The 14991-nt window shown below is 54.7% G+C and overlaps 1 protein-coding gene across 6 annotated transcripts in view; it reads right to left on the bottom strand.

The window, feature by feature from the left end:
* The window catches only part of PHACTR3 (phosphatase and actin regulator 3), a 222029-nt gene that overhangs the window by 46662 nt on the left and 160376 nt on the right, over nucleotides 1-14991 (bottom strand). For all 6 annotated transcript variants that reach the window (XM_053574690.1, XM_053574689.1, XM_053574692.1 and 3 more), the window contains exons 5-7: nucleotides 12688-12897; nucleotides 8653-8827; nucleotides 7390-7637 (exon numbers count right to left, since the gene is read on the bottom strand). In XM_053574690.1, the coding sequence (XP_053430665.1) occupies nucleotides 7390-7637; nucleotides 8653-8827; nucleotides 12688-12897 (633 nt within the window). The remainder of the gene's footprint in view (nucleotides 1-7389; nucleotides 7638-8652; nucleotides 8828-12687; nucleotides 12898-14991) is intronic.

Here is a 14991-nt window from a genome sequence, read left to right as displayed (position 1 = left end):
AGTGGATAAATGAACGCATAGGACTTTAGCTTCAGAGAGTGCTGAAGTCAAGGAAAAAGACTTGTTATCACCCAGATAGGAAAGGGTGTGAGGCTGAGCAGAGAGGGAGCACAGAGCCAGCCAGGGAAGGAGCCCAGGCATTCAGGCATGTCCACCTTGGGGGCAGGTCGGACAAGGGTCCAGGAAGGTGAGGAGGAGGTGGAGGACACTGTGCTGTGGGCACCAAGGACAGAGCAGGTGTGGAGGCCCCTGAGCAGAAGGAACCAAGAAGGGAGGAGCCTCCCCTCCTAGGGGTGCCTGGGGGGAGGAAGCATCACTGTTCCTCCCACCAGAAAGCCGGATGCAGAGACAGGCCTTCCAGGTGGACACACTTTCCCCAAGGAAGAAGGCACCTTTGGTGTGTATTTCACACATGAGCAGCCTTACGATTTTAGTAAATAATTCTGTGGATCTCTTACATTACACACCGCTAGCATTCCACGGACTCCGGTTTCTGTAAAATGCAACACTGTCTGTCACAGAGAGAGAGCGAGGGCGCCTTGCTTTGTGTAATAGCTGCAAAGCAGGAAGGGGCCTCAAAAAAGTCAGGGGCCCGAGATCTAGCCCAGACCCACCATGTACCAGCCATGGAGTCCAAATCAGCCAAGTCACCCTCTGCGCCTCAGTTCTGTTTTCTGTGGAATGAGGTTATGGAGCCCAGCCCAGGTCACGTCACCTCTGAGTTTCTCCTAAACTTCGTCAACTCAGTCATCACCGAAGACCAAGGGCCAGACACATGCCCAGCATGGTGCAGAAAGAAGCCACCACACCCGATCCAAAGGGACGAAGAATCCCAGACAGGGTGAAAGCAAGTTCGTCTTGACCCCCAGAACAGGACGTGGCCATGTCCACTCAGCCTCAAGAAAGGCTCTTGCCCATCGGATAATTTACATGCTCGTTGGAGGTTCTTTAATACCAGCTCTCTGTGGCACAGCAATTACAAGTGGCCACTACTGTGTCTGCCTCCTACGAAAAGGCCTTCCCAGCCCTTGAGTCAGGGCCAGCCTGGAATTTGTTTTCGTCCATACAATGGGTACCAATGACAGATGGGCTACCTGCCTCCTCTGCCACTCTGCATGGTTTTGCCTCCTCTGGCACCACTGCCATCACAACCATGAATTTTAAAATAATACACATGTGGGCGGCACCTGTAGCTCAGTGAGTAGTGTGCAGGCCCCGTATACCGAGGGTGGCAGGTTCAAACGCGGCCCCGGCCAAACTGCAACAAAAAATAGCCAGGCGTTATGGCAGGCGCCTGTAGTCCCAGCTACTGGGAGGCTGAGGCAAGAGAATCATGTAGGCCCAAGAGCTGGAGGTTCCTCTGAGCTATAACGCCAAAGCATCCTACAGAGGGCAACGGAGTGAAACTCTGTCTTTAAAAAGTAATAATAATAATAATAATACACATACCCCAGATTATAAATATCCTGCAGACTGACTATAAAATCCAGAGGCTGGTGCTGAGAATGTCCACGTACAGCACAGAGAGAGACACCTGTCAACTCTAGAGAGGGACCTTCACAAACACCTGCTAACTACACACAGAGCTCCATAAATACCAGACAATTGTGTAGAGAGCACTCCTAGCAGACACCCGCCAGCTGCAGACAGGGACCTCCACAGATACATGCTGACTGCAGAAAGGGACCACATAGACACCTGTCAACTGCTCAGCAGTGCTAAGTACTGCGCCACTCATCCTGGCCACTTTGTCCTGCTGAATCCTCAGGATGGCTCCATCAGATCCTAGAGGGCTTCTGCCCCTAGAGCTGCCTCCTGCACCACTGCAGGGGGACCTGCTCATCCTGAGGACAGACAGGAGGTGAGGCTCGCAGTCCTAGACCCCCTCCCCAGAAGCACATTGTGGTGATCTCACAGAATTGAGACATCAGGTTCTCAAAGTAATTCTCAAAGAGACAATTACCATGTCCTTTTCTGAGGGGAAACTGGGGCTCTGGGAAATGTGGCAGCCCCCAGACCCAAGTGGGTAAGCTTTGAGTGGCCAGAGCCATGGTGGCCTCCATGCGCAGGGGTAGGGGAGGGGCAGGTCAAGGGGAGAGCAAACCCTGCCTGGCTGCCGGCTGCAGAGGTCTCGGCTGGGGGAAGCTGGCCAAAATCCTGACTCTTTTAGGAAGTTTGATGGTCACAGGGGAAGGATATTCTGATTCCTGCACTGAAACAATGGGGGACAACTTAGAAATGACGTAATGTCTCATTACCTATGAGTGAACAGAAGAGTCAAGTGCTACCCGGGTCTCATCAGGGGCAGAGGATAGAGAAAGATGTTGGGAAACACAACAACGTGCTCTGAGGACCAGCCCTGTGTGTGATGCCAGCACAGCAGGTCAGGTATATGTGCACCTGCTGGTCCCTCTGCAGATGCAACCCGCGTGCTCACCACACATGCAAGTGGTGCTTCATAGATACTAGGGGATGGGGTGGCACCTGTGGCTCAAGGAGTAGGGCGCCGGCCCCATATATGGGGGGTGGTGGGCTCAAGCCTGGCCCCAGCCAAAACTGAAAAAAAAAAAAGAATACTCATGGATGACCGTGTGGTCCCTGGTTGACCCGGAGCTGGGTGGATGGTGGTGCTCTGGTGAGCTCGGAGCACTGATGCGACGTCCCAGCCCAACTGCCCCCAACCCCCGCATTTCCTCTTCCAGCCTGGGAAATTTTTGCCTTGGTTTCTTCAACTGTTATAATGAAAAAAGACAATGCTAGCATCTGCCCCACCAGCCTGTCAAAGGGACACGGCAAGAGGATGCATGAAAGGTGCTTGCTAGGGCGCCTGATGTGAGTAACAGGTTTAGAGAGAGAGGTCCCAGATTCACAGCTCGGCTGGTTGTTGCCCAGCAGGAATGGCTGGAGCTTGGCCTGCCTCTGCACGAGTGCCCACCAGGCTGTCCCAAGGCCAGGTCGCCCCAGAGACCAGGTGGTCCCAAGGCCAGGTCCTCCGGCACATCCTGCATCCCAGTGAGCATCCACAGCGCCACCTGCTGTCCACTGGGGAAATGGCTGGGGGTATGGAGGGTTTCAAATCCCAGATCCCCAGCTTCCGAGAAGAGGCTGTGGCTGCCTGAAGCTCTGTGAACTCACCCTGGGGACCACTTCGGGTGGGTCCTCACCTCTCTACAGGTAGTTCTTCACCTCGCTGAAGGACACAAGGCAAGTCACTGTCTCCTTGGGATTCCAGTAACGCGGCAAATTTTAGCTTTCGCCATTCACGTGTGTGCCCCCTGGGACAAGCCCCCGGAGCCTGGGACACAGGTCACCCTCTCCCCCTCGTACATGACACCCGGAACTGCCTGCGTTCCACCCGTGCCAGGTGAGAGGTGCTCATCCTTGAGCCCTGAGTCAGCACGGCCCTGGCGTTGACTCTTCCTCCCAGGGTCTCTCTTCCAGACAGGGCTGTCCTTTGCCTTGTCAACTTTACAGTCAAAATCAACTTTTCGTTCGTCACGAGCACCTTAAGGGTGGAAGCTGTGAGTAGTTTTTTCTTAGAATCCTTGAGGTCTGGAGCTGGAACATACAGTACTTGTTGAATAAATAGCAAAGACATCTCTTTAAAAGCTTTAAAAAAAAACCTTAAAGCACTGAGATCTGTCCTTAAGTCTCCTCCAGCCTGGCTTCCCCATGCCAGCACCAGAACCCCCTGCACTTGCTGAAGTCCAGTCCTGGGTGCCTCCCCAGGCCAGGCTGTGGTCAGAAATGTCACTGCCTGTACAGTCACCTCTGCCCTCAGGCTTTCTTCTGGGCTGCTTTGCATAGCTATTTTGTCATGTATACAACATATGAACACAGTGCGTCTTGTGTCTATAGTTGGTAAGTAAATGATGTACATGTACTGGGGGGGTTTTCCTGGAGAGCCTCATGTCGACCCTTTGACTGCTCCTCTGAAATTGCTGAGCGTGAGGCCCCTCCCTGATGAGGGTGATGCTGACGGCAGGGCCACTATGTGAACACCCCAGACGACTGCCCAGAAAGGCACAGCTGCCACTGGGGGGTTCAGACAAGTAGCCCAGTTGTGCGGGCCTCTGCCTAGGGGCCTGAGAGTTACCACCAGGTCTGGAACAGGTGGCCCCCGGCGGGTGCCACCTAGAGGCCTTCCCAAGGCTTTTCTTTCCCATTCAATGTAAGGGACTTCATCCACTGGTCCCAGCACTCGGGGCACCAAGTGATTATCCAACTTGTCCTTGCTCCTTGCTAAGTAAGCAAAGCAAAACTGTGGCAAGGTGGCTGGGGCAGAGGATCCCTTAAACACAAAAGTTGAAGGCTGCAGTGGACTGCACTGCACTCTAGGCCAGGCAACAGAGGGAGACAAGACTCTTCCTCAAAAAAAAAAAAAAAAAGAATCCTTATGAACTCCTCCTACTATGAATAATTTCCCCCCCAAAAGCAACATGTGAAGACTTTTTCCATAACCAATATTAAACTTCCCCATCCAGCATTTTATCTCAGACATAAAATGCCTTTAGGAAGTTATGGACGTGGGTAAGAGTCCACTTTCTACACTGGACCTTCTACACTGGATCTCAGGGCCGGGCCCTTGGACTGGCACACAGAGGCTCCCTTTGCCGGCAGCAGGAAGCTGGACTGCAGACACCCTGCCTGTCCGTGCAGTGGGCCGGCCCTCCACGGGAGCTTCTTGGGGCTGAATGGGAGGGCCTGGCCCTCAGAAGGCCCTTGAAGAAAGCCCTCCTGGGGTTTGCCAAGCACAGTAGGTGTGTCTGGCTCCATATCGCAGCATGGTGGCCAGCCGGGGCTCAGTTAGTTCATGACAGCAGAGTTCCCAGTATCAGTTTCTAGAACGCACCCTACCTTCCCCGCTCCGTGAGACTGTGGCTCCAACTCCATGTTCACTTAAAGCAGTGGTTATCAACCTTCCTAATGCCGCAACTCTTTAATATAGTTCCTGTGGGTCGCGACCCACAGGTTAAGAACCACTGACTGAAAGACACCCAAGTTTCAAGCACAAATAACAAGAGGCTCAAATACACTGTGGAGAAAGGGCACAGGAGAAAGGGCAGATCCTCCACGTGGCTGGCAGGCTGACCAAGTGCTCCCCGGGCCTAACCCTGTCCATGCCCGAGGGTCCAGCTCCTCCACCCACCATGGGCCTCTTCTGGCCCCTTGTGGCCCTTCCTGGCCCCTCCTGGCCCATTCATTCAGCTGTTATCTGCTGTGTCCGTAGCACCCACAGGCTGTGCGGGAGCTGCAGAGGAGCCCTGGCCTCTCAGAGCCACGTATGTGCGCCTGTGAGCAGAGCAGATGGCAGCGGGCAGAGCAGCACAGCCCCTGGGGAAGTGAGACGATGAGGGGAAAGGAGCATGTGCTGACGCAGCACTGGGATGGCTCCCAGGACCAGGTGATGTCAGCTTCATGTGGCCGCTCACCCCTCCTGGGGATGATGAGAGTCTGGAGGGGATCATGGTTGGTTCCTGTGAGGACCAACGAGAGGCCTGAAGAAGCAGCTACCCCAGGGGGCCTGGGGACAGGCCAGATGGTCCACAGGGCCCAGGGAAGACATGGCATTTAACCCCTCAGGCAGCCACTGAAGAGACATGAGCAAGAGGAGCCGTTACCCAGCTTACATCTGCCCCTGGTCCTGCGGTGGCCGGTGTGGGGAATGGAGGTGGGGGAATGAGGTCAGTGCAGCCAGACCCTCAGGAGGCCCAGCCAGCAGGAGAGCATGGCAGACCCTGGAGCAGAGGACAGATGGGTCCTGGTCTGCTGTGAAGAGGGGCTGAGAGGACGTCACGGTCATCCGGGTGTCAGTGCAGAGTCAAAGTGGGGTTAAGGCGGCTCCAGGCCACAGGAAGCTTGGGGGTACCACATGCTGAATGGAAGGGGAAGCTCAGAGCCCCAGCCTTGGGGCACAGATGGGGAACCTTGGCCTGAGAACACAGTCCACAGTGTCCAGGAGCCTCAGGCAAACACTCTGGGTCCCTGGATACCTCCGAGCTCAGGGAGAGTCGGCCAGAGGGAGGAAGCAGGACTAGGGTTCCAGATGTCATTGGTAGGGCCACAGGTCCCACAGCTGCTCGCTGACTCGGAACCAGGCACAGATAGGCGATGGGGCTATTAGCACTGGGGTGGGGGTGTCACCGGCACCTAGTACACAGAGGCCCGGGTGCTGCCATTCCCTCACGGGAGAGAGTAACCTGGCCCCATGGGCACTAGTGCCAAGGACGAGGGATCCTCCTCCAGCCCGTGACCCCCGATTACACCAGCTGCTCTTAGAAGCGACTTATGTAAGCCCATCCTTTGGGAGGCTGATGGCCTTTATGGGGAAAGGGCCCATATGGTGTGGGGACATCACAGGCTCCAGCCTCCTTGGAGGTTCCTGGGCCCTCTGGGCTTCAAGTTTCTGCCACAGAGACATTGGTTCAGCTGTCCAAGTAGCTTCTTCCCTACACACGGGATAACAGCATCCTTCCAGTACTCCAGTGCTCTCACTCAGAACTGCTCCACCGGGCCAGCAGGGGATTCGGGGGTGTGGAAGGCAACAGGGACACTGGGCTACCGGTCCGTCTGCACAGTCATGGTGCCAGCTTCCTGCATCCACTCGGTAACAGCCTGCATCAGCCACCTTCTCCATCTCCCACTGCACACCCAAGTAAGAGACGACCAGAGCTCTGCCCACAACAGCCACCATGCAGCAGTGCCAGGGAGACCAGCAGCCCCTCCTGACTCCCGCGACCCTCCTGGGAGTGACAGGAGAGCCCAGCACAGCCCATTCCCAATGTGGAGGGAACCCGTCCGCACATCCTCCCTGTCCCTCCCAGCTATCTTTGTCTCCGAGAGGTCTGCAGTCATCTGCCTGAGACTGCGAGGGCAGGACGGAGCCGTTACTCTGACCTTGATGACACATTGTGAGGACCAGTGTGGATGTCTGGTCCCACACCGTTTCTGAGATGGCCATTTGGGGTCAGCCGATCAAATGAACACTGTCCCCTCCCCCCTCCTCTCCCTCCCACCCTGCTTTTTGTAATTTAGAATTTTCTGCTTTACCTTCCCGACACCGGCCACCTATATACTTTCTGTCACTTGTTCCTCACTTGCTACACCACATTTATGTTTTTTGAAATAACACGCAAAGACTAACACATAGCTCTCAAAATAAAACAAGTCTGCCCGGCATCTCCCCAGCCACGCTCTGAGCCTGGCCACGCACACTCCTGGGTGTTGGGAAGGGACACCCGCTTCTGCTTCTCTGCAGTATAGCCCTGTCCCGTCCCCCTCTGTGCTGGTGACAGAAACAGGAGCTCAGTCCTGAGTGCCGTGCTCCCTTCCCCAGGTGACACGGGACCCCCTCCGACAGCCCACTCATGAGGACCCTCCCTCTCTTACCAGAGATGATGGAGTCATTCAGCGCCTCCTCGTCCTGATACAAGAGCAAGTCGTCCTTGAGTTCAGAGTTCACGATCAGGTTCTCCTTGTTCTCCTCGGACTCCTTAGCCACTGCCCGCTTGCTCTCCGGGACCCCGTCAGTGCCCCAGGCCTCCTCACGCTCCTTGGCCCGCTCCATGCTGGACGTTCTCGACAGACGGACATCCACCCGCTTCTTGGGAGACCCTTTGCTTTCCCTTCCTTGAAAACTAAAACAGAAAGGTAGTTTGCGTCACACGTTATTCCCCCAACCCAGAAACCCAGCAAAATGCACCTAAGGCTTCCACTGAATATGGCAAAGGTGGCCCTGAGAACACAGAGCTTCGGGGCTTCTGTCCCGGTCACACTGGAAGCAGCATGGGCTTTGAGTCCAAGGCAGGTGACCGTTTCAGAAAGCACACAATGTGTGTGTAATGAAACCTGCCCGAACGCAGAGTGGCCGCTGCTTGGATGGAGACCTTCACAAGAGCCGAGAGGGGCACGTGTCTGACATTTGCCCACCCACACGGCCTTCCATCATCTAGTTTGCCTCCAACATTTCACGGTTTTATCACAGACCTGAGCCGCACGTGTCCCAAAATAAAAGGGCAAGCTGCAAGCATGGCTGCCTGGCACGCTTGCCTGGTGAAAAATGTGATGGCCTCAGAGTTCCAGGACACGGCAAATCACCCTTCCTCTCCTAGTTAGCCCCAACCCCACCTGTGGCTGGGTCCCCTTCAGTAATGTGGGAACCAAGGCTGGCTTCATCAGCTGCGTAGTCCAGTACAAAATGAACACATGGGGTTCCTTGTTCAAAAATCATTAAGAGGCTCAGCGCTTGTAGCTGAGTGGTTAATGTGCCAGACACATACACCGGGGCTGGCAGGTTCGAACCCAGCCTGGGCCTGCTGAACAACAATGACAACAACAATAACAACAACAAAATAGCCGGTGTTGTGGCAGGCACCTGTCATCCCAGCTATTTGGGAGACTGAGCAAGAGAATCACTTAAGCCCAAGAGTTTGAGGTTGCTGTGAGCTATAATTCCATTGCACTCTACCAAGGGAGATATGGTGAGACTCTGTCTCAAAATAAATAAATAAATAATAAAAAAATAAAAATAAATCATTAAGAATTCAAGATAGCAGAGCATGAAAACTGGCCAGGGGCAGGGGCTGCACACCCCAAGGTCAGCTCTCGAGGGAAACCCGGGGGCACCAGCCTTCCCGCAGAGCTGGGCCTCACCTGTCCTGGTGGTGCTTCGTGGCCAGTGCCCTGTGCAGCTCTTCAATGACGCGACTGGGGGGCAGCGGCCGGTGGATGGCGGTGAGGTGTGGAGACCCTGTGGGTGTGGAAAGCTGTCCTCGGAGGGGAGGCTCGGCACTCTTCATGCTGGAGGCCTGGAAGAGCATAGCTTGGCCTAGAACGTGGGAGGAACCAGGAAGAAGGAACTCTTCAGGTGCGGGACCAGGACTCCCTGCTCCCGAAACTGGGGAACAGGTCACATCTCTGTCCAGTTCTGCCCCATTGGTGGGGCTCCCAAGGTCAGCACCAGCAACTCCCTGTAAGGGCTCAAACTTAGAAAAGCCCCCTTCTGCCTCCCTGCATTGAGCGCAGCTTCCTGATGCTGCTCATTCTCTCTGTGGAGCCCAGAAGAATTTGTTCAGCTCTGTAGACATCCTGCAGCCTGCCCCGCCCTCTGCCCACACTGTCCTCCCCATGGTGCTTGCTTATGCTGGCCAATGTCCTCTCCCTGTACCTCAGCTGGGAACTCTCTTAGAAGGAGGATCTAATCACTCTCTCCTGCCCAGGGCACCTCTTGTCATCCCCATTTCTCAGACAGGGACGCTGAGGCCTAGAAGCAAACTCAAAGCCATGTCACAAGGAGCAGGTGGGGCTGGCACCTTGTCCATGACTCCAGTTATAGTTGGGAGAGGTTGTGGGACCTTACCCGCCCCCCTCCCCTCCCCCGCACAGCAGAGCCACCTGTCACCAGCCAGACTAGGGTGGAGAAAACCCAATGGTGAGAGGGATGCACTCACATGTCCCCAGGAGCCAGGCAGAGAACAGTGGTGGGTGCAGGAGCCCCTCCTCACAGCCTGCTGTAATTTAGACTGTTGTCAAAAGTGAAAACTTTTCAAAGAAAACAGCCCTCACCAGATGCCAAGTCTGTCTGCACCTTAATCTTGGGCTTCCAGCCTCCAGAACTGTGACAAATAGGTTTCTCTTGACCACAAGTCAAGAGAATGCCACCTAGTCTGTGGTACTTCGTTGCTGCAGCCCAGGCGGACAGCGACACCTGTGGCCCAGTCTCAAACAAGAAAGCACCTGACGTGGGCAGACTCAGTTGTGCCCCTGTGTCCCCGCCAGCACGTTAAGCCCAGGTAAGGGGACCTTCGCCCTCTCTGCCGCCACCTCGTGTTCACATGATGCAGGAGCAAACAGTTTCCCCCAAAGAAAAAGAAGAGCAGAGAAAATTAAGACCAAGTCACCAAAATACAGTCTCGGCAGTGAAAAAGTCCAGGCCACATCCCAAAGATCATCACCAGCCCCTTCCCTCCACTCCCAGTTCCACTCGCCATGTGCCCCGACGTCCTTGCCACAGAGGGGAGGGTGGAAATCAGAGGAAATCAGAGGTGCTGTCTGGGGAACAGACACCAGAATTTAGGATGAGCAAAGGGTCAGGGTCACAGTGCCAACTGTACACTCTGAGGTCTGACCTTCCCAAGCAGCGGGGTGCAGAAAAGTCTCCGAGCTACTTAGTTATTGAGGGTCAGAAATGACTCCTATATTGGTCAGAACACAGTGGGGTGGGCAGCGGCTAAGCAAATGGATTGTAAATTGTCTCATGTTTCAATGGATGAAAATGGCAATTTTTACCATGATACACATAACAACAACATGCAAACTAGTGTAGTGTTGCCTCAAAGCTTTTCTGTCAATCTGTGTGGTCATTCATGTCACCCCCAACTGAACATGTTAACTCATTTCCAGAGACACAGAAAGATTCGGATAGAAGGGCTCAGAACATTCGTTAATTCTATCACATGCACACCTGCTGCTCACCAGGTGTGGGGCCTGCACTTGGACTTGGTGGTGGGCAGAGGAATGTGGCCAGCTGCCATGGCTGCCGTAGGGGGCAGAGGGCTACACAAATGATCCTACAGACAAGGTGAATTCGGTTCCTTGGGCTGGAGTAACAAGGGACCACAAGCTGGGCAGCTGAGAGCAACAGAACAACTCTCACAGTTAGAGGCCAGAACCCAAAACCAGGACACTGCCATGGAGGGAGAAGCTGCCCCACCCCTCCCAGGCCCTCTCAGACCCTCCCGGCCTCTCCCAGCCCCTTCCAGCCTCTAGTGGCTACTGGGCATTTCCGGGTGTTCCTGGGCCTGCAGATGCCTCCCACAGGCTCTGAGTCCCTTTGTGTCTCCTGTAATGACATTCACACTGGATTTAGGGCCCACCCCAATCCAGCATGAGCTCATCTTGATCTTTAACATAGTGACATCTAAAAAGACCTTTATTCCAAATATAGCCACATTCTGAGGTTCCAGGTAGCCATTAATTTGGGGGACACTAATTCAGCTTGGGGCACAAGGAACACGGTAAATGCCACAGACGAGGTGCGTGGTGCTGAGGCTGGAGGCCAGGGAGGGCTCCCGGGAGGAAGGACCTCTCCATCTGAAGTCCAGAGGTGTCAGATGGAGTAGGGAGGCAGCCAGGCCAGGCCTGGTGGGGGCATACCCCCACTTACACCTTCACACCTCAGCGGCACCACCCACCTGCACTGAGCCGCACTGGTGAATGGCAGTGCCCGGTCTCCATCTAACCCCCTCGGTAACACCTGCGGTCACACCTGTGGGTCCCTGCATGAGGAACATCTAGCCCCCTCTCCCCTGCGCTCTCTGTAGGAGACTTAGTTTGCTAAAATATCTCATTTGCACTAGATGTAAAACAGAAAATGCCCCTCAGAAAGCATTTTCCACCTAAGAGAACAAGTAAGGGTGAGCGCCTACCCCCTAAGGGGCAGTGAGGTCCCTGGAAAGGAGACCTGGGCTGAGCCTGGCTGTCCCGTGCTGCAGCCAGGTGCCCCAGGTGCCAGCAGCTGACACCTTAGGGACACGCTCTTCTAGGAGAATGGGGAGCTGCATGTGAGGATTAGGGGAGCACCTGGCCACACTTGCTGGTGGGCAGCATCAGGGGACAGCTCTGAGTTTCAGGACTAGAACCAGGTTCAAGTGTCCATCTCTCGTGGGACCTGGTAAATGGGCACATGTTACCTCCCCAGAGTGCACGGCCCACGGATTCAGTGAGCGGGCTGTGTGTATCAGGGCCTCTTTGGAGTATGTGGGACCAGTGCCACCTCAACTGATGGCAGGTAGCATTATTGGTGGGGTTCAGATGGCTAGGGCAAAGCCACGTGTCCCTGCTGTGTCTGGCATCTCTCATACCCAGGGCCTCAGAGACAGCACGTGAGCATTTACTCTCAACGACAAGCACCTTGCAGTGAAGGGCCTGCTTCCCTTGAGATCTGCAGGTGTCCTGACTCCAGCAACAGCAGAACAAGAGACACCCAAGCTTGAAAGTTAAGTCTCTTTCCTTCCTGTGATTACTCAGCCAGTGAGACCAAAGCTACAGAAAAGCATGACTTTGGGGGTCTGTTCAGCTATGCTTCCGGCACTTGACCTCCACCCTAAAGTCTACTATTCACTCCTGGCTCTGCCTCGCTGGACAGAGCTTCTTGGAAAGTGAATTGGCTAAAGAGTGACCAGCAGACAGCAGGAGGGAGGGCGAGAACAGGGGCAGGGACTGACTGATTCAGAGAGCAGCAGAAATAGGGGGACAGACAGACACATGAATGTACCCACAGAGAAAGGCAAAGGCCCCAGCCCAGAGGCTGACTGTGTTTCCTGTTCTGGAAGACACCCTCTTTGACTCTTGCAGAGAGACTACCCCATGTGCTTGAGGGAAGCTGAGCAGTCTGCTGCTGACAACCAAGCTCCTTCCTATGAAATAGTCCCCTGGATCCCTCCTCCCAAATCCCCAATCACAGAAACAAAGAGTGGGCACCAGCCTATGGAGGTATCCAACCAAGACCAGCTGGATGGATGGATGGATGGATGGATGGATGGATGGATGGATGGATGGATGGATGGATGGATGAATGAATAGCTGAATGGATGGATGGATGGATGGATGGATAGCTGGATGGGTGGATGGATGGTTGGATCAATCGATTGATCTGTGGATAGATGAATGGGATACATGAGGACTCACCTGTGACATTCTTGGTGGTTTTGACACTGGCCTTGGATGGTGGGGTGGGCAGCAGTGGGGGGCTGGGCAGCTGGCCTGCAGATCTCTCCAGAGGTCTGGGAGGATTGTCCAGGGAGTCAGGCCCCGCTGAGGCCTGGGAGAGCTCGTCAGTGGCAGGTGGAACGTTGCCAGCATCTGCTTCTTCACCGCTGGGTGCAGATGGGATCTTGGCTGTTTCAAAGGCAAAGCAGAGAGTTCACGTCTCCTTTGACTGCAGTGGGAGTGAGCAAGCAAAGCGAGAGGGGCTTGGTGGGTGGGGGTCGGGTGCAGAGTAAGAAGCAGGCACTTCCCATGCGCACTTGACTTCTTTCAAGTTCAACTATCAAGAAAGCCATGGGGGCAGTGCAGGGGAGGGAGGTCATTTCCAGAGTGAGAGTGGTTCCATCCCTTTTCCACGTAACAGGTGTGTTCCCAGGCTCCTGCCCCACCTGGGAGCAGTGATCACCATGCCAGGTTTGGGAGTCAGACCACTTAAGCCTGAGTCGCCTTTGCACTTCCTCGGTGGCCTTGCTTAAGTTAGAGAATCTCTCTGGGCCATAGTTACTCATGGTGTTAACAACTGCCCTTCATGGGTCGGTTTTGATGAATGGCAATGAGACATGTTCCTGGCTCACTGTGCAGCTCCCGACTAGTGGTGCTTGTCCTTATATCTGTGGTTTTCAGCAGCCACTCCTGGGCACACCGGCCCGATGGGAGGGTGGGAAGGAGGGACTTTGAGGAAGGGCAGGTGCCAGAGCCCTCATTGTCTTCTGTCTCTCCAGCCACTTACCCAGCTTTCTCCACCCCCACCCACCCATTGTACCTTACACAAATGTCTGTATGAAAGTCCTGACACTGTCCACCTCTTCGGTGGGGAAGGTTTGCCTGGAGCTACCCGGCAAACCTCTTCTGACTTGTCTCCTCTCAGGGACCTGGGCATCTGGACAGGTGGGCAGCATTTGAACTGGGCTCCATGGTTTGCTTGCATGTGTCCCGGAGGGAAGTTGGGGTTCCCATCCCTGGGCCAGCCTATCCCTGTCAGGTCTCCACCAGAGTCCACTAGGGAAGCACAGATTTGGGCCCATCATTCCACAGCCCCATGAGCTGCTGACAGGTTGACCCCTCAGACCTGTCATCAATTTCTCCTCCCCTTCCAGATCCCAAGAAGATCTAAAATGCACTATCTGAAACCCAAAGGCCCCTGGCCTCAGTGTCCCCCCAGCTACGGCCACCACTCCTCATTTAAAAGATTCACTTCTTATCAGAAAAGGCCTCTATAGAAGCATCTCCACTCCCCGCAGCCTGATTTCATCTCATGGAGGAAGGCCTCCACCCTCCCTGAGGTACTGTCCAGCCTGGCTTCCCAACACCCTGCTCTCCAGGTTCCTACCCCTCCCAGTCCCCTCCTACAGGTCCTGCTCAGCTTCCCTTGCAGGCCCCGCCTCCTGCACCTGAAAGCTTCACCCCGGCTGCCCCAGGACACAGGCCTGGGTCCTCTCCCCTGTCTAACCCCCATTGGCCAGTCCCATCTGGTCCTCTGGCTTCAGAATCTAACTCATTTTTCTGTGGACCCCTGACCATTCCTCTGGGCTCCAGGCTCACATATTATCACCACCTTGACACCTCCATCTAGAGGTCAAATGGGTGTCATAAACACATCCAAAGCCAACTCCCCATCCCTATCACAGCTCCCAGTCTTCCCTTCTCTCTCATTCATCCATCTGTCGATCCGTCTTGCAAGTGTTATTGCACAGCCGTGAGATCTAGACACCCTTCTAGAAGCTGTGGACATGGCACAGAGCCAGGCAGGTCCCTGCCTTCCCTAGGCTCAGAGCTGTCCAGCCAGGCTGGTACTTGGGCCAGTCCTGTGAGCTCTTCCCCCAAAGTATTCCTCAGGGTCATCCACTTATCTTCCATTGTGAGTGGCCAGAACCTCCCCACAGGCCTCCCGCCCCGACCCACACCAAACGGGGAGTCTGGCAAGCACTTCTTGCAGAGGGCCATGTGGGGAATATTTTCAGCTTGGGCCATGTGGTCTTTCATTGCTATTACAGTCTCTTTCAGAAAATTCTGGAAGGGCTGGACAATCTAAACAACAAAAAAACTCCTGGTTTTGCAGCAAAGTGGACATGCGGCCACCTGCCACATTGGACCCTCAGCACTGCCCAGCAGAACTTTCTAAGAGAAAAATGTTTCCTCCCAGCCCATAGGATGCCATTAGCTTCACACGACCACTGAGTACTTCACCAGTGGATGGTGAAAATAGGACTAAAGTCTTATTTTGTT

The sequence above is a fragment of the Nycticebus coucang genome, chromosome 21 (genome assembly GCF_027406575.1).
Source record: "Nycticebus coucang isolate mNycCou1 chromosome 21, mNycCou1.pri, whole genome shotgun sequence".
NCBI classification, from domain to species: Eukaryota; Metazoa; Chordata; class Mammalia; order Primates; family Lorisidae; genus Nycticebus; species Nycticebus coucang.
This window is presented reverse-complemented; position numbering and strand designations above follow the sequence as displayed.